Source organism: Gigantopelta aegis, chromosome 7 (genome assembly GCF_016097555.1).
Source record: "Gigantopelta aegis isolate Gae_Host chromosome 7, Gae_host_genome, whole genome shotgun sequence".
NCBI lineage: Eukaryota > Metazoa > Mollusca > Gastropoda > Neomphalida > Peltospiridae > Gigantopelta > Gigantopelta aegis.
Genome location: NC_054705.1, coordinates 5508018 through 5527943, shown reverse-complemented (window position 1 = coordinate 5527943; position 19926 = coordinate 5508018). Strand labels below are relative to the sequence as shown.

At 39.6% G+C, this 19926-nt stretch overlaps 2 protein-coding genes across 2 annotated transcripts in view; one reads left to right on the top strand and one right to left on the bottom strand.

Annotated features, from left to right (window-relative positions):
- LOC121376810 overlaps positions 1-1423 on the bottom strand; it is a 32575-nt gene extending 31152 nt beyond the window's left edge. Inside the window, exon 1 of the mRNA XM_041504583.1 lies at positions 1099-1423. Coding sequence (XP_041360517.1) covers positions 1099-1382 — 284 coding nt within the window. The 5' untranslated portion in view covers positions 1383-1423. The remainder of the gene's footprint in view (positions 1-1098) is intronic.
- Positions 1424-1454: 31 nt separating this feature from the next.
- LOC121377818 (atrial natriuretic peptide receptor 1-like) overlaps positions 1455-19926 on the top strand; it is a 62515-nt gene continuing 44043 nt past the window's right edge. Inside the window, 5 exon segments of the mRNA XM_041505917.1 lie at positions 1455-1488; positions 2020-2186; positions 7958-8092; positions 12108-12198; positions 12690-12783. Of these exon segments, the coding sequence (XP_041361851.1) occupies positions 1455-1488; positions 2020-2186; positions 7958-8092; positions 12108-12198; positions 12690-12783 (521 nt within the window).

Sequence of the window (19926 nt, the reverse complement as noted above, 5' to 3'; positions counted from 1 at the left end):
CATGTACCTGTATATTTGTATAGAAGGAAGGAGATGTTTTATTTAACGACGCACTCAACACATTTTATTTACGGTTATATGACGTCGGACATATGGTTAAGGACACACATATTTTAAGAGAGGAAACCCGCTGTCGCCACTTCATGGGCTAGTCGTTTCGATTAGCAGCAAGGGATCTTTTATATGCACTATCCCACAGGATACATGATAGTACATATCACGGCCTTTGTTACACTAGTTGAGAAGCACTGGCTGGAGTGAGAAATAGCATAATAGGCCATCCAACGGGAATCGATCCCAGAGCGACGCTCATTCTTAGATAAGTAAACAATCCCCCATACGAGTTGAGTATAAAATGAACCTTCATGGATGGAACCCTTATGTGTTAAATCAAATAGAAACCTATCTTGGCTTCATGAATCATTCATTGGCTGACCCAAATCAGTCCATTTTCTGATTGTCAGATACGTTAAACGTGAGAATTGTCTTAAAGATCAAGTAAAACGTATACAACTTTATGGTGTTCAAACTTTCTTTATTAAAAAGTAATTTAAACTTAATACTGTTATTTGAGTAGCATTCCAACACAGGTAAACAATGTGTGAACATCTTTACTACTGAGGTACATACCGCCCTCGTACATTTGCATGTCTACATCCCTGCATGTGTAAATAACTACCTTACTATTTCTGACTACTGTCTTTTGGAAGATCCATATGGCATATTCCTTGCCAGTGAACAAATTAATAGCATGTTTTACACCCAATAGTCGACGATTAATTAATCAGTGTGCTCTAGTGGTGTCGTTAAAAAAAAAAAAAAACCCAAAACACACAAACAAACACAAATACAAAGAAAGAAACAAACAAAGAACAACAAATGGAAAAAAAACAACAACAAAGAAACAACACCCCAAATTCGAACCAACAAAAAGCAGAAAAAACATAGTATCACAAAAACCCCCAAGACACACTATTTCTCCACCTCCACCAATAAGGAAAGAGAAAAAAAAAAAAGGAAAAAAGAAGAAAAAAGTTAGACGCCCCCCCCCCCCCCCCCCCCCCCCCCTCCCAGCCAACAATAATTCTGCATACCTACTTCCTCTGTGTTATGATCTTCCAGCGTGCAGCGCGGCGGTCGAGACACTGGGGTACATGGCGAACGACTGGAACCTGCCCCTCATATCGGTCTACCCCGGGTCGGCTCGCCTGGACGACAAGACTCAGTTCGCGACCGTGACCCGCCTCGCGAGCGACCTGCTGCACCCGTACCCCCATGTCCTGCAAATCGTCATGCGGCGGTACAGGTGGCGCCACATCGCATTCATGTTCGACAACTCCAGCGAGTGGAAGACAACACAGGTGGCGACTTTCATGGAACATTTCGAGGATGCGGAGTTCGTGTCTGTGAGTCTGGGAGTCGACCCGCGCACTGACAGCGAGGACGGGTATCACATGGCGCTGAAAACCGCCAGTCTGAACGCCAGAAGTGAGTATTCAAACAAGCGACTGGCCTCGGTGGCGCAGTGGTTAAGTCATCGGACTACAAGCTGGTAGGTACAGAGTTTGCAGCCCGGTACCGGCTCCAACCTTAAAGGTCCAATGGGTAGGTGTAAGACCACTACACACCTCTTTTCTCTCACAATCCACTAACAAACTAACAACTAACCCACTGTCCTGGACAGACAGCCCAGATGGTTCCCAGGACAGCGTGCTTGAACCTTAATTGGATATAAGCATGATAATGAGTTGAAATGAAATCAAACAAGCGTCGTTCAAACGTAGGTGGGGGAGCTAATTTGTTTTATGTGTCAGTTAGACATGAATTATGACTGGTAATTTAACAAATATTTGACGCAAGTTATTTCACAAAAATTACTAAACAATAAGAAACATAAAACGAAGCGGAGTCTCCGCTTGTTTTGTAAGTGTGTATGTTTCTCACACGGATTACGGACAAATGCAATTTGCGCCTAATTATTATTATTATTATTATTATTATTATTTATTTTTTTGTCAGTCATCTTCCTGTTCTTCACGCCAGAGGTCGCCGCGACAATCTTACTAGCTGCCCGCGAACTTGGATTCACATCCGGGGAATTCGTGTTTATCAGACTCTTGTCTTCCAGTGACGACATCGAATCCTTTCCAGATATAACATGGCGGCTCGGCAACCACGATGAAGAGGTCTGGTTATGTATATATAATATAGATTATACCATGTGTGAGTATGAGTGTGTGTATGTGACAGATATAATATGGCGGCTCGGAAAAGACGTGTGTAAATTATACCATGTATAATAAGACACGTTGATTGATTTGCCACGCCTATATATATTTCAACACAGGAATAGTAAGTTAAACAATTTAAGATTTGCCGTAGAACGACGATATGTACCCATGTGATTATAGTTTGGGGTGAATATATCTTTAGATTTCAAATCAAACACAATTATTAGTAAGTATGTTTTAATATTTGTATGTTTTCACAATAAGTGGCCAACAACATTCTCATTTCCCTATTAAACCAGATACGAATATGCACCTTGCAGCTGATGTCGCTCCAGACCTGTTTCAAGAAAAAACTTGATATTTATTATTCTCAGAAAAAGACGTCGATACATTCTTTAACAAGATATTAATTTCCTTTCGTTGATTTGAGTCCGAGCTGGAAATAACCTTTAATAAACATATAATACTGTGTGTAATAGACCAATGATATGTTAATACTTGCTGTGTTCCTGATATGGACATAGTTAATAACATTCCATTGATCAAAGACCATTCTTATAACGAATCCAACCCACAGATACGCTAAGGACATCGACTTAATTAGTTTGCTTTAATTATCATCTGATATTGCTTGGTTAAGTTCTGGTAAACTCGCATAACGAGTGACTAAATGGCTCACATAGATATATTTGTCATTGTTAACTTTCGTTAGTGTAGAGATAAAAGATGTATGTTGCAGATCAATGTTTATTATGCCCAAAATTGATTATATCCCCACAGTGGTACAATTTAACGAACTAGCCGTGTTAGAAGAGGCCAGATTTAGCTCCGACAGTTGAGCGCACACTGGATCGAACCACCTCGGTGTACCCATTTAACTGGTTGGGATTTTTTCTCGTTCCGACCATTGCACCACAACTGGCCAACTTTGCTCTCTGTGTTAGATTGATGTTCATTACGTTCAAATTTCGTGTATATCCGCGGTGGTACAGTTTCCCAAACTAGCTGTGTTACATCGATGTTTGTTACGTTCAGATGTCGTATGTATCCGCTGTGGTACAGATTTCCAAACTAGCTGTGTTAGATTGATGTGTATTACGTTCAGATGTCGTGTATATCTGCGGTGGTACAGTTTCCCAGACTAGCTGTGTTAGATTGATGTTTATTACGTTCAGATGTCGTGTATATCCGTTGTGGTACAGTTTCCCAGACTAGCTGTGTTAGATTGATGTGTATTACGTTCAGATGTCGTGTATATCCGCGGTGGTACAGTTTCCCAGACTAGCTGTGTTAGATTGATGTGTATTACGTTCAGATGTCGTGTATATATGCGGTGGTACAGTTTCCCAGACTAGCTGTGTTAGATTGATGTGTATTACGTTCAGATGTCGTGTAGATCCGCGGTGGTACAGTTTCCCAGACTAGCTGTGTTAGATTGATGTGTATTACGTTCAGATGTCGTGTATATCCGCGGTGGTACAGTTTCCCAGACTAGCTGTGTTAGATTGATGTGTATTACGTTCAGATGTCGTGTATATATGCGGTGGTACAGTTTCCCAGACTAGCTGTGTTAGATTGATGTGTATTACGTTCAGATGTCGTGTAGATCCGCGGTGGTACAGTTTCCCAGACTAGCTGTGTTAGATTGATGTTTATTACGTTCAGATGTCGTGTATATCCGCGGTGGTACAGTTTCCCAGACTAGCTGTGTTAGATTGATGTTTATTACGTTCAGATGTCGTGTATATCCGCGGTGGTACAGTTTCGCAAACTAGCTGTGTTAGATTGATGTGTATTACGTTCAGATGTCGTGTATATATGCGGTGGTACAGTTTCCCAGACTAGCTGTGTTAGATTGATGTGTATTACGTTCAGATGTCGTGTATATCCGCGGTGGTACAGTTTCGCAAACTAGCTGTGTTAGATTGATGTGTATTACGTTAAGAATGTCGTGTAGATCCGCGGTGGTACAGTTTCCCAGACTAGCTGTGTTAGATTGATGTGTATTACGTTCAGATGTCGTGTATATCCGCGGTGGTACAGTTTCGCAAACTAGCTGTGTTAGATTGATGTGTATTACGTTAAGAATGTCGTGTAGATCCGCGGTGGTACAGTTTCCCAGACTAGCTGTGTTAGATTGATGTTTATTACGTTCAGATGTCGTGTATATCCGCGGTGGTACAGTTTCGCAAACTAGCTGTGTTAGATTGATGTGTATTACGTTCAGATGTCGTGTATATCCGCGGTGGTACAGTTTCCCAGACTAGCTGTGTTAGATTGATGTGTATTACGTTCAGATGTCGTGTATATCCGCGGTGGTACAGTTTCGCAAACTAGCTGTGTTAGATTGATGTGTATTACGTTAAGAATGTCGTGTATATCCGCGGTGGTACAGTTTCCCAGACTAGCTGTGTTTGATTGATGTGTATTACGTTCAGATGTCGTGTAGATCCGCGGTGGTACAGATTCCCAGACTAGCTGTGTTTGATTGATGTGTATTACGTTTAGATGTCGTGTATATGCGCTGTGGTACAGTTTCCCAAACTAGCTGTGTTAGAATGGTGTGTATTACATTTATATATCGTGTATATCCGCGGCAATTATGTGTTTTTGTTGTGAGAGCCGACGTTTACCGATGTCCTTACAAAACACACACACACACACACACACACACACACACACACACACACACACACACAAAAAACCCCAACAACAACATTTTGTCCCGATGTTTGGAAGTGCCTTATATATTATCTATACCTCACAACTGTGATTGATTTTTTTTTTTTGGCCGATTTAATTACAGTACAGAAATTGATTTTGTAAGATATGGTTTGTTTATTGTAGAACGATGCATGAAGATTACACCTACAAACTCATTTAATCATACGCGGAAAAATATAGTCCACATTATGTAACATAAAACTAAAAATGTAACAACTTAACAATAAATATAAACTTGAAAATATTAATTTGTGTAAATACATTTAAAACAATAAAACAACGTGAAATGGCAAAACATACTAATTCTGTCAAAAAAACCAAAAAAAAACGTATGACGTCAATCGTAAAATATGAGTTATGACGAATGATACAACGTGAAATGGCAACATAATTCTGTAAAAGAAAGATATGACCTGAATCGTAAAACATGAGTTATAACGTCAGACGTATGTAGAACTCGTCTAGCACTGGGGTGCTGGACAGATTGGTCTAGCACCGTGCAAAACCTGGCTAATTCGGTACAGTGGGCACGAATGCATTAATCTTGAATGTTGCTATAATTCCATATAAACCTTTTTAAAGGCTGAATCTTCAGATTTTCTAAATTTTAGTGTGACAAAAACTGCGTGGTGTCTGTTACCAAATAAAGAATAGTACGCACATTAATCACGTCATCACGACACGATGCCAAAATTAGTTATAGTAAAGTGCTAGTGTGCTCGGTCATTTGGGCAGGTTCGGAAGTTGCTTGATGGACTCCATATTTCATTTCTAAAGCCTCTATTTTCGAATGAAGTTTAGTAGGACAGACAGCATTAGAATCGCCCACTATAACAAATTTAGCTAGTCTTTTGTCTGGCACTCTCTGTAAAGATTCGTTTATAAGATTCCATTATTAAGTCCTAGCATTTGGAGGTCTATAAAATGTGCTTTATATAAATTTATGGTTTGCATACCTAATTGCTACCTGAACTGAAATGAACTTTATTTACACTCTGACCATAATTCACCGGCATATGAGTTTCATTGTAAAAATATAAGTAAATAAATATAGGGCAAGATGACACGTTCGTCATAATAATGATGTGCATCAGATATTCAAACATATAAAAGTAAAAACAACAACAACAACAAAACAAAAAAACATACACCCCTTAAAACAACAACAAATAACAAACCCAAACACCTCAACAACAAGTTTATGTCAAACTTGCATTTGAAGAAATACATTGTATATACAACTAAAATAAAATCGTAAAAACATAAATTTTAGCCATGTGATTTATGAATGTGCATTATATGTGTAAAAAGACTGCAGACTTTCTGATAACACCAGTTTTTCAAAGTCAAATAGCATTCTAAATGTGTAAACATTTGTTTTAGACTGGCAAAACTTTGGCAGAAGTCTTATTCTTTCATCTTTTAGAAACGGCAACACATTATATGATGAAATTCATCACCACTTTCATTATGTGTACACAAACAGCGTGTTATATTTGTCAGAGTTATGTTGTTCCATCTGCTTTTTCAATTGGAGGGGCGAAACGTAACCCAGTGTTAAAGCCCTCGCTAGATGTATGATCGTTTTAGGATCGATCCTCGTCAATGGGCCCATTGTGCTATTTCTCGTTCTAGCCACTGCACCACGACTGATATGTCAAAGGCCGTGGTATATACTATCCTGTATCTGGGATAGTGCATATAAAAGATCCCTTCTACTAACGGAAAACTGTAGCGGGTTTTCTCTCTAAGATAATATGTTAAAATTACAAAATGTTTGACATCCAATAGCCGATTATTAATAAATCAATGTGCTCTAGTGATGTTGTTAAACAAGACAAGCTTCTTTTTTCAATTGGAAGATAATGTTTCGAGAGTCCAAAACGTAATAATGGTAATCAATATTTGTTTGTTTTTTTCTCTGGATTGGTTAAGTGTGTCTCGAACACAATATTTGATTTAAACAGTCTGTAAAACGATGCTTCAGATAAGTTAGCAATACCATTGTCCCATGTTTGTTTGAACTGATCCCGTAATTTTAAAACAATTATTAATTTTAGTAGATTTACATCATGTAGCTGGTTACACTGTGCAGTCCATACACAGAGGATATTTCATGTCGCTTGCGATATGATTGCAAACTTCACGAGATGAGATATAAATCATATTTGACAAAAAACATGACATTTTTTATTTATTATATAACTTTTGGTAATTTACCTTTATTTTTTTAAATGCCAGCAACAAAATAGTTCCGGCTTTCTTACAGTAAAGATAACACTTTTTACAGTGACGATAACACATTTTAGAGTGAAATAAGTAAAATGTTCACTCTAAAATGTGTTATCGTCACCGACTGAGTGATAACACTTTTATTTCACTGATATCTTAAGATATTTCACTAAATGTTATATAATACATTCCAACATTATCAAAAACAGATTTTATAAGCTCTAACGATTGATGATAGCATATTCCATTATTATTATCATTCAGCAATAATTCATATATCCCGAATGCTAACGTTGTGTGTTTTCCTTAAATGGCTTCCAGTCCAGGTATCACTAAGTTAATTATTTATTTTGCTAATAAAGACTCTTTAATTTAAACTAAAATGAAGGTTATGTGGGGTCTGAATTGATGGACTGGTGGGAGGGTATATTTTTTGTCGTTTTGTGAAACAACGATAGCTCCATGGGTGTGTGGATGTAAACAGGACTACAGAGCAGAATAATTTATTATTATGGGCTATTGTATGCCAAACATTTGATAATTTTGACACATGGTCTTAGATAGGAAATCCGCTATATTTTCCCATTAGTAACAAGGGTTTCTATATACACCTTTCCCACAGACATGATACCACGACCTTTTATATGGCAATTATCCGTATGAGGATAGATCTTTGACCATCCGCGCTTCAGGCGAACGATTTGCCCTTGCTGTAGGATTCCAGATACCTTACTGTTTGTTTACACTGTTTTCCCCACAACTTCTCACAGGCGCTGAAACAAGCCTACCAAAGTGTTCTGCTACTCACCTCGTACAAGACCAACTCTACGATCTGCAAACAGTTCCTAGAGAATGCAAACAACAGATCGATTCGAGACTATGGCCTGGATTTTAGACAACATCCGGTAAGACTTCAACCATAGAAGACATAGCTGATAACTGTGTAGGACAAATCAACTTGTACCGTTGACCTCGTTTATTCAAATAGTGATTAAAAAAAAAAGAGAAAAAAGAGAGAGAAATGAAACGGTTGGTCTCTGATCAGACCAAAGTTCGAGAATTGATGCAGCTTTTCTTCTTTTTTGTCAACATTTTTAAAGAATGATTCTGTAGAAAAGATGGGTCTATTTAGTGTTTTTTACGTCCCCCTCATCTGTCTTAATGGTCATGGTGCCCCATCCTCTGCCTTTATACCCTAAATATTACCCGTAACATTTTCCATATAGCCAAGACAACTTTTATGACTTCGACTTTGGCCGCAAATTCCATTAAAAACAGAAAAGAAATTGACGCCCAACCGCGAGAAATTAAAAAAGCCAGTCAGTCTGGATACGTATCCAACACTTTGTTGTAGATACATTTGGGTAAGAATGTTAACGTGACTTTTATATACCGATAAAGAGTAACTTTTAAACGTCATCCAATACTCACAGTTTAAACTTTAAAGGCGCCTATAAGTTGGATGCGGCGCGTGCATGCGACCCGACAGTTGTATTTGATGAGTTCGTGTTTTGCGTTTTGGGCGTATACGCTTATTTTAATGCAGCCAGCCGTAAGCGTTTTGTAGACGCTCGTATCCAGTCTAGATGTTTTCATTGAAACTAATGCATTTGGATTTGTTTTGGGTTTTTTGTTTACGTCGGACCCCACGCATGCGCCGCATCCAATCTGTATGAGCCTTACACATGATACACAGGTTGTACGTTTCTCCATGAAACGATCACAGTGGCTTAGTGGCTAAGCAATCACCCTTAAAGCCGTTAAGTTTTGGTTTCCAATCCCGAAGACGTAATAATCGTTCAATAGAGAGCAAGTTGGAGTTGTCAGTTGGAATGAATAAAGTCATTACGATGACTTATCTGTGTATGGCGAGTCGTGCTTTCGGCTGTAATCAGTGGGTTGTTGTCCAGGTCCAAGGCCTCATTAGGAAACCGTGGAGCTAACTAGCTATATGACACTGAAGCATATGGAAGACATTTCGGGATAAACAATACTCGTTAATTGCATTAACACGTAGTCTGCTATTTTCTTAATGATTGTTAAAAGCGAAGACCATGGTACGTTGATTTTGTAGAGAATATATTTATCAACAATCTCTGTTTCTCTAAACCCTACATTAATATAGTATGGGATTATTTTAACTGTTAAAACTGTATATAAAGCATACGTTAACATTAATACAATTTGATATTTTGTAACTGTTAAAACAGTATTTAAATAATGATGAATTTGTAAGGAATAGTTCTATCAATATTTCCTGCTTTTTGAAAGGATACGTTAACATTAATACAATCTGATATGTTTTTAACTGTTAAAACAGTATATATAAATAATGCTGAATTTATAAGGAATAGTTATATCAACAGCGTCTGTTTTTCTAAAAGCGTACGTTAATATAGTCGGATATATTTATCTGTTAAAAAGTATATAAATAATGCTGAATTTGTAAGGAATAGTTTTATCAACAGTATCTGTTTCTGTAAAAGCGTACGTTAATATAGTCTGATACGTTTAATTGTCAAAAAAGTATATAAATGATGCTGAATTTGAAAGAAATACATTTATTAACACTCTAAAAAGGTGCGTTAACATTAACATAGTCTGATATTTTTAACTGTTAAAACAATATACAAATAATGCTGAATTTGTGCGGAATATGTCTATAAACATTGACTATTTCTCTAAAATCGTATGTTAACAATAACAACCACGCCCCCACTTATAGCCTATAGATTGTACGTTTGCGAATATGTTGACTGCTGTGAACGGTCCAAAAATTAATCGTATTAAATATGGTTTAATTTACTTTAAAAAAACGACATAATAAATTCAAAATTTATCGATATTTTCCCCTAAATACCACAGATCCATTATGGTTGTATAATGTCACAGACATTAGAATTTCTTACACCATTAGAGTAATGAGTAGTATGTTCATAGACTCATTTGGGTAAGAATGTTAACGTGACTTTTATATACCGATAAAGAGTAACTGTTAAACGTCATCTAATACTCACATTTTAAACTTTAAAGGCGCTTATAAGTTAGATGCGGCGCGTGCATGCGACCCGACAGTTGTGTTTGATGAGTCCGTGTTTTGCGTTTTGGGCGTATACGATTATTTTATTGCAGCCAGCCGCAAGCGTTTTGCATCCGGTCTAGACGTTTTCATTGAAACTAATGCATTTGGATTTGTTTTTTGTTACGTCGGACCCCACGCACGCGCCGCATCCAATCTGTATGATCCTTACACATGATACACAGGTTGTACGTTTGTCCATGAAACGATCACAGTGGCTTAGTGGCTAAGCAATCACCCTTAAAGCCGTTAAGTTTTGGTTTCCAATCCCGAAGACGTAATAATCGTTCAATAGAGAGCGAGTTGGAGTTGTCAGTTGGAATGAATAAAGTCATTACGATGACTTATCTGTGTATGGCGAGTCGTGCTTCCGGCTGTAATCAGTGGGTTGTTGTCCAGGTCCAAGGCGTCATTAGGAAACCGTGGAGCTAACTAGCTATATGACACTGAAGCATATGGAAGACATTTCGGAATAAACAATACTCGATAATTGCATTAACACGTAGTCTGCTATTTTCTTAATGATGGTTAAAAGCGAAGACATGGTACGTTGATTTTGTAGAGAATATATTTATCAACAATCTCTGTTTCTCTTAACCCTACATTAATATAGTATGTAATTATTTTAACTGTTAAAACTGTATATAAAGCATACGTTAACATTAATACTCTCTGCTCTCGTCATGTCTCTCAATCCCCTCTCTCTCTCTCCCCTCTCTCTCTCTCTCCTCTTCTCTGACGCTCATTAGTGCAAATCCTCCGATAAAATCCACCGAATACGACTCTTACAATCACTGGTTACTTACTGGCAAACCACAAATTGGTTCAAAGTTTCTTCATATAAAAGTGCTCAGAGCATACAATTTTCAATTTACCGCTGGCTGGATGATACCCATGCGGACCCATTGTATCGCCTCCCCATACACTAAACACGTTTAGGGCGATTTGCCATATAATCTCTAAGTAAGTGTCATAAGAAAGGTTTTCTGTGTCCTATAACTACCTATCTTCTCCTCCTCTCTCTCTCGCACTCTTCTCATTTTCTCTCTCTCTACTCTCCTCTACTCTCTCCGCTCCTCCTCTCTCTTCTCTCTCTCCTATCCTCTCTCTCGTCTTCGCTCCACTCATCCTCTTCCATCCTTTTCCACCCCTGACGTATTTACGTACTTCCCTCCCATTTTTCCCCCGATCGACTCTACATCCTTTCTCTGCACCACTCCCTTTTTAGTGAGTTCATCCGAGTAACTCGACATGCCGGTTCCCTCTCATATCGGATGCATCGGATCTTCTTTTTCCTCCTCCATCCAATTCACACCGGCCTTTGATTCTCCCTCTGCGTTCCCATAATGCCCTGGTCACTCCGAGACTTTTAGCACCCTGTTACCTATCTCGCTTTTTGGAAGAGCGTTTCCCCCCCCTTTTGGAATCCGGACTCACCTCCTCCCTTTACCGTTTTTTTTTTCGAATGGACTCAGCTACCCACTCCCTGACTGGTCCGTGATACGGTTTTCTTATGTAGATGAATACACACATCTATAGACTATACCGATTATAACTGCACTGCTGTGCGTACATACCCACGCACGCTACGTACATGCAGTACCTATGTACTTCAGAGCCGGTTTATCTTTTACCTTCACGCAGCACGTTCTACGGGCCCGCGCGCTCTAGGGGATCCCGAGATCACCTGTGTACATTTAGTTTCCCCTGGTCATTTTTTCCCTCCTCTCTCCCCTAGTTGGTTGCAACATATATAGTCCTGGGAGGGGGCCCTTTTTTCTGTTATTTGTACTACAGGCCCCGCGGATCCTTAAACCTATCTCTGATGTGCCTACGTACAGATCTTTTTCGGGTGGTCCGTAGTGGTCTGGACCTGTGGACGATTCCAGCGCCAGAGGCTCGAGTCGCCGCAGCGGCATGAGACAATTTTTAGTCAGGAAACTATTTAATTATCCCTTGGCGTCAGTGCTTTAACATATACGTCCTGAAATAATCAACCCGACATACCTACAATATATAGAGATTAAATCTGTATTCATTCATGCATACAATGCATCCTACATAAATACATACATCCTACATACATCCATTCATCAATACATACATGCCAACTACATATAGGTATCGTTGGCCGATGCTATCGTAGTACTTCTTTTGTGCAAATTGGTGCCCATAACTCTGAGTGCCAGCACGGCTGTGATAGACGATTTGAAATTAGATTCTCAACTTTGTTTTTTAGATCTGATGTACAAGTGTGTACAATATTGAGGGTATTGTATACATCTATTCATAAATAGGTGCGTGCGTTCATGCATCCCCACCTCTGACGTCTGCTGGGATGTGAGCCTTCCTGCATACACTCTCAGACATATAAAACCCCCATCCCCTTGTTTGTGTTTTTTCCTTCGTTTGTTTGCCGCCAGCATCAGTGGAGATGTTTTTCATCAATAAGAACGGCGACAGGGACACCGACGTCTACGTCGTCGACCTGACGGATCACGCGAGGGAACGTTTCAGGTTCGTCAATATCAATAATATATTGTTTTTCTTCCTTTGACACTTAAAGGTGCTCTTTTCCCGACACGACTTCCGATGTTCCCGACAGCACCTTATAAGTCAATCTAACTTAAAATTCGCTCCACTGGTTTCCCTTACCATTACCTTTGGATCTAGACAGCACCCCGTTGGAGTTCATTCGATTTCAATCAAAACCTTTCCTTGCAAAATCATGCCAGTGATCACCCAAAATACTTTTGAAAACATCCGGGATTCCCTGTCGAGGGAATATACGAAATGATCCGTTTATTACGAAGTATTCCGGAAATTAATTTCAAATAAATTTCCACTTCATTCGTTTTAAGACGACTCCCCCCCCCCCCCCCCCACCCCCTCAACCTTCTGATGGTATACCCCTAAAAACCGGTTTAGACTAGTATGCAATCAGAGGTTTATTACTGCACTTTCCCCATTTTTGTAATGTTGAAATAGACCCAACAAGTTCGCCCCCTTGCTCCCCTCCTCGCCCGATATTTTTAGAATTTGTAGGCTCCCGAATAACGTTATAAAAGGCGATGTGTAATTTCGCCCCATCTTTAACCCTTGTTCCCCCCCCTTGACATGTCCCTGGGACATGGGACTCTACGTTATTTTGTTAGATCTACTGGGTAGACCATCGAGCTCTTTTTTAATTACCCCTTGATTATAAGTATTTAGCAGGAAATTGTGCAGCGATGGGGAGTCTAGACATCGGCGAGCGAAGTATTTTTTTGTGTGTTTTGTGTGGGAGGGGGGGGAGGGAAGAGGGGGTCGAACATGCCCCCCCCCCCCCCCCTTCCTTTTTTCCTAATTGACTCTCTCTTCTTGCACATGCGACTATTTAGAGGTTTTTTCACTGATTCAAATGACTTTCCGTCAAACACCACTACTAGTAACTTTACTTTTTTATTTTACTACTACGACTACTTTACTACTACTACTACTAACTACTACGACTACTACTCTACTACCACTTACTACTACTACTACATACTACTACTGCCCTACTACTCTATTACTACTACTACTAAAGACTCTATTACTATACTACTACTCTACACTACTACTACTACTACTACTACTAATCTACTACTCTACTACTACTACCACCCCCACCACCACTACTAGTACTACTATTATTATTATTTTTATTATTATTATTTATTTTCTTACTATCCTCCCCCTACTACTTCAGCTAACTAACTACTATCCTCTACTTACTACTTCAACCCCTACCTACTAATCACTACTCCACTACCCACTTTCAACCACTACACTAGATTCCCTTTTCAGCAAGCTTTCTTCCAATAATCACGACCATCACCATGAAAGCATCAACGTCAATATGACGTATTCTTCCTTAATTATCTTCAAGACAATCTTTTTTTAGTCATCCTAACCAATACCCATCATCCGTGATCGTCGTTATCGCCCTGATGAACAACAGCACCATGGTTCCATTACATAAAATCCGATATCCCTTAATACTGATAAAGTATAAGCTTGAAACAAAAGAAGAGATTTGAATAAAATCAGGTGCTCCAAGCATCCAAAAACAATTTTGAAAATAACTAGAGGTAAAAAAAAAAAACCAACCAAAAAAAACCCAACACACCAAACAACAAAAAACAACAAAAATAACCCTACCCCCCAAAAAAAACCCCCACAACAACAACCAAACAACAAAAACAACAACCCCCAACACAACCCTAAACAAAAACACTTCTTTTTTACCTAATCAAATAACAAGAAAAAACATCAAGCCCAAATGTTTTACAAAGACATTACTTACATTACACTGTTAAAAGTAGACATCTGCCCCCTTTAACGAAAAGAACGATTCTGTCCTCAAGTAAAAATATTGATTTCTAATTTCTGTTTTTTCTACTTCTTCGAAATTTTCCGTTTCACTCTCCCGACTACTGAAAGTTCCTCTTTTATCCCCGGAGTCACATTCCACTGGCCGAACTTTTCGAGGCCCACCCCCAGCCGTCTCTAAGGGTGGATTCAGATCAGAGTACCTTTCATCACCGAAGGTAAATATCTTTCTCTGGGCTACAGTGGTGGATACAATAGTTTTTCCTAGGGTGGTGCTTGTGGGTTCCTCACTGCTTTCAGAAGGCAGCTACAGTATTCATTGGGATGGGGGAGGCCCTTATGGCGTTTTTTAAAAAGAGCATCAACAGTATACAGGAAACGTGTGAGTTGTGCCTCTCAAATCTCTCTCCCCTCTCTCCCCCCTCTCTCTCCTCTCTCTCTCCCCCTCCGTTATTTCTGTCTCTGTTTTTTTTCCCCCTTTCGTGTCCCCTCTTCTCATCTCCCCATCTATCTCTTACGTTCTGTTCTCCTTCCTCCCTCCTCTCCCTCTTCTCTTCCGTCCTCTCCCCCCCTCCTGTTCCCTGTTATCTTCTATCCTGTGTGTCTGCCTCTCCTGTGTGTGTTTTTCTCTCTCTCTTTGTTCCCCTTGTATGTGTGTTTTGGTCTCCATGTGTGTGTGTCCCCTCTCTCTCTCTGTGTGTTTCCCCCTTGTCCTTTCCCTCCTCTTTCTCTCTCTCTGTGTATGTTTCTGTCCCTCTCTCTCTCTGTCTGTCCCTCCTTCCTTCTCTCTTCCCCCTCTGTTTGTCTGTCTGTGTGTGTGTGTTATGTTTGTGTGTGTGTTTGTCTTCTAGCTCGTGTGTGTGTGAGTGTGTGTGTTTCCTGGATTGTCCGTGTGTGTGTGTGTCTCTATCCTTCTCTCTCTCTTCCCCTCTCCCTCTTTCTTATCTCGGTCTCTCTACGACTCTCTCTGTGTGTGTTTCACTCGCTCTCCTGTGTTTGTGTTTTCTGTCTGTGTGTGTGGGTGTGTCTGATTTGTGTATGTGTGTGTTTCCACCTGCACAGTGTGTCATGTTATGTGTATGGGTGTGTGTATGTGTGTGTTGTTTTCTCCCCCCCCTCTTGTGGTGTCTTACTTGTCCTCTCCTTTGTTTCTCCTCTTCCTGGGTATGTGGTGTCCTCCTTCTCTGTCTCCCCTCTGTACAGCTTTTTCTCTCTCGCCTCGCTCTCTTTCTCTCTCTCTCTCTCCCTTCTTATATGTGTGTGTGTTTTCCTCTCCTGTGGGTGTGTCCTCTCTCTCCCTCTCGCTCTCTTCTCTCTCTCGCTCATATCTCTCATCTCTCTTCTCTCTGTTAGGACTCTCACCATCTCTCCGTTCTCGTCTCTCTCGCCCATCTGTGTCGTGTGTCTTCTCTCCCTCCCTCTCTGTGTCTCCCCTCTCCAGTCGTCTCCCTGAGTCTGTCTGTCTCTCACCATCTTCTATGCATCTCTCTCTTCTCTCTCTCTCTCTCTCTCTGTGTGGTGTTGTTGTCTCTCTCCTCTCTGTCCCCCACTCCTCCTCTGTCTTGTCTCGGTCTCTGTCCTCTGTCCCCCTCCTCTTTCTCCCTCTCTCCTCTCTCTCTCGCTTAGGTCTCTCTCTCCCGATCTCTCTCTCTCTCGCTCTCTCTCTCTCTCTCTCCCTCTCTCGTGTGGTGGTGTGTCCTGTGTTGATAGGTGTGGAACTGTTATTTATGTATCTACGTGTTTCAAACGTACCTGTTGTCCTGTTGTATATTGGTTAAGCCATCGGACATACGACTCTACGTATTGGGTTCGCACCGATCATGCGATTAAGGACCCAGTGGGCCACTACACTGCCTTCACTGTCTCTAACAACTAACAACTAACCCAGTATCCTGAACAGTCCAGTAGCTGAGGTGAAATCCGCTCTACGGGATTGGGTGTTACCATAGTAACAGAACTAATACGGATAAGCATGAACGCTGGGTTCAATCGATGGTTTTAAGAATATTAACAATCTGATATCGATCTGACATACCCGGTAATGTCTTTTTATTTAAGATTTATTGAAAGAAAGAAAGAAAAAGACATACTTATTTTAAGTATCAAACCTCTAGAACACAATAGCGATAGATTTATGAGTTGGTACAGTTAAATGTACAGAAGCTTATACTGTATTAAGTGAATGAAATACCGGCCTCGGTGGCGCAGTGGTTAAGCCATCGGACTACAGGCTGGCAGGTACAGAGTTCGCATCCCGGTACCGGCTCCAACCCAGAGCGGATTCTGAAGGGTTGTATGGGTAGGTGTAAGGCCACTGCACCCTCTTCTCTTTCACTAACCAACTAACAACTAACCCACTGTCCTGAACAGACAGCGCAGTTAGCTGTGTACCCATGACAGCGTGATTGAACCGTAATTGCATATAAGCACGAAAATAAGTTGAAATGAGCAAATGAATATATGAACGATTGAATGATTGAATGAATAAATAAATCAAAATAACTAAAAACATTTTATATGAATAAATAGATTGGTAAATAAACAACAACAAAAGGTAAGTATGTTCTATTTTATAGAAAAAGACGGCCATGTATGTATGTTTTATTGTATAGAACAAGACAGCCATGTATGTATGTTTTATTGTACAAAAAACGACGGCCATGTACGGTTTATTGTATAAAAAGACGGCCATGTACAGTGTCTGCGCTTAACTCTTTTTTTGAGTTGCCATCCGGGAAAGTGGTGACAGCACTTTCACTTGCCCGGTTCTATTTTCACTTACCCGAATAATATTTTCTAACAAAAACAAGAATATTGCAACAGATTATAAGAGAAAACATTTATTTTGAGTATTTTCCTGCACTCAACCAACCCACTCTTTAAATAAATAACAGACATGCCACTGTGACTCTCCACTGTCAGTGTCAATACATTTGTGGTATTGTTAGTCACTTAACGCCATGGCACTGCAAGTATCATCATCTTCTTCATCATCATCATTACCTTACACCTATTATTATATTGGGCATATGTTCATATGTAAAAGCAGACCTACACTTTTTCATGGTGCGAAGTATACTACATAGCTGTACTTTTATTTATTTATTAATTATTCATTTAAAAAAAAAAAAATCGGTCGCCAGGCGGGCAACCTTACTGTGGGTTCTCAGTCGCCCGTCGTCGTTTTCAGTCGCCAGGGGCGATCGGGCGATCGTTAAGTTCGAACCCTGCATGTACGTATGTTTTATTGTATAAAAAAACGGCCATGTGTGTATGTTTTATTGTATAGAAAATGATGGCCATGTATGTGTGTTTTATTGTATAGAAAAAGACTGCCATGTATGTATGTTTATTGTATAGACAAAGACCGCCATGTATGTGTGTTTATTGTATAGAAAAAGACGGCCATGTATTATATGTTTTATTGTATAGACAAAGACCGCCATGTATGTGTGTTTATTGTATAGAAAAAGACGGCCATGTATTATATGTTTTATTGTATAGAAAAAGACCGCCATGTATGTATCTTTCATTGTATAGAAAAAGACGGCCATGTATTATATGTTTTATTGTGTAGAAAAAGACGGCCTGTTTTATTGTATAGAAAAAGACGGCCATATGTGTGTGTTTTATTGTGTAGAAAACGACGGCCATGTGTGTATGTTTTATTGTATAGAAAAGACGGCCATGTGTGTATGTTTTATTGTGTAGAAAAAGACGGCCATGTATGTATGTTTTATTGTATAGAAAAAGACGGCCATATGTGTATGTTTTATTGTTTAGAAAAAGACGGACATGTGTGTATGTTTTATTGTATAGAAAAGACGGCCATGTGTGTATGCTTTGTTGTGTAGAAAAAGACGGCCATGTATGTATGTTTTACTGTGTAGAAAAAGACGGCCATGTGTGTATGTTTTTATTGTATAGAAAAAGACGGCCATATGTGTATGTTTTATTGTTTAGAAAACGACGGCCATGTATGTATGTTTTATTGTATGGAAAGAGACGGCCTTTTTGTGAATTTTGTGAATTGATAAGGTAGAAAGTCGCACGTAGCCTCTGTGGTCTACTGTTGGCCGGAAACCGATATCTCTTCCCTTTCCTTCTTACGCTACACAATGAATGAATTAGTGAATTAATGCATTAATGAATGGACACATGAATGACAGATGGAATTAATGACTGAATGAATGAACAAACGCACGAATAAATAAATTAATTTTTTTTTTGAACCCATACATTTATAACAACACCCCAGCACAAAGAATACGTCGGGTATTGGATGTTTCTTCGCGTGCAAAAATTAGAGATCTGTTCAGTTGTCAGGAAGCTAACGTCTTTCGTTAGTTGCGTTCGTTTTTAAAGCCGCAGGCTCTAGTTTCAGCCCGTAAAACGGACACCAAGTTTAGTTAATCTACAAACCTGCGACATGCATTATAACAGAGAGAAGATAAAGTCTGTCAAGATTAAAAGTGGAAATATCATCTACAAATAACTCGAGCCCGTGTTGTTAACCATTATTTCTCAGACGAACGTACGTTTTTAGAATTATGAAAAAATACCTTTTGAGGTATTACAAAAACCTGGATAACCAGAACCACTTCGAAAATTAATATTCTAAATAACCAGAACCACTTCGAAAATTATTATTCTAAATAATAAAATGTAAATACTTCTTATTTAAATTACCAAAAACCACTTTAATAATAAAAATACGTCGTAGTGTTTAAAAACTAGGGTGTGTCACTTTAACACACGCATACGCATACGTGGATGTACACAGATACACACATAAACACAGATAAACAGGAAAGGAAAGGAAAGGAAATGTTTTATTTAACGACGCACTCAACACATTTTATTTACGGTTATATGGTTAAGGACCACACAGATATTGAGAGAGGAAATCCGCTGTCGCCACTTTGTGGGCTACACTTTTCGATTAGCAGCAAGGGATATTTTATGTGCACCATCCCACATACAGGATAGTACATACCACGGCCTTTGTTACACCAGTTGTGGAGCACTGGCTGGAAAGAGAAATAGACCAATGGGCCCCCGACGGGAATCGATCCTAGATCGATCGCGCATCATGTGAGCGCTATACCAATGAGCTACGTCCCGCCCCAGGTAAAGAGAGTTTAAGTTTCAGCATGCCCCTCTATCCGCCAAGGTTTCAGGCATGTCCTCCCGGGTCCGGTCTCTGGAATGGCCAGCATAAACAGCCATACAGACACAGAAACACACGAGTGAGCGCGCATGTGGACATAACCACGCATAAACATGATGTCCGCAATCTTGTGATAT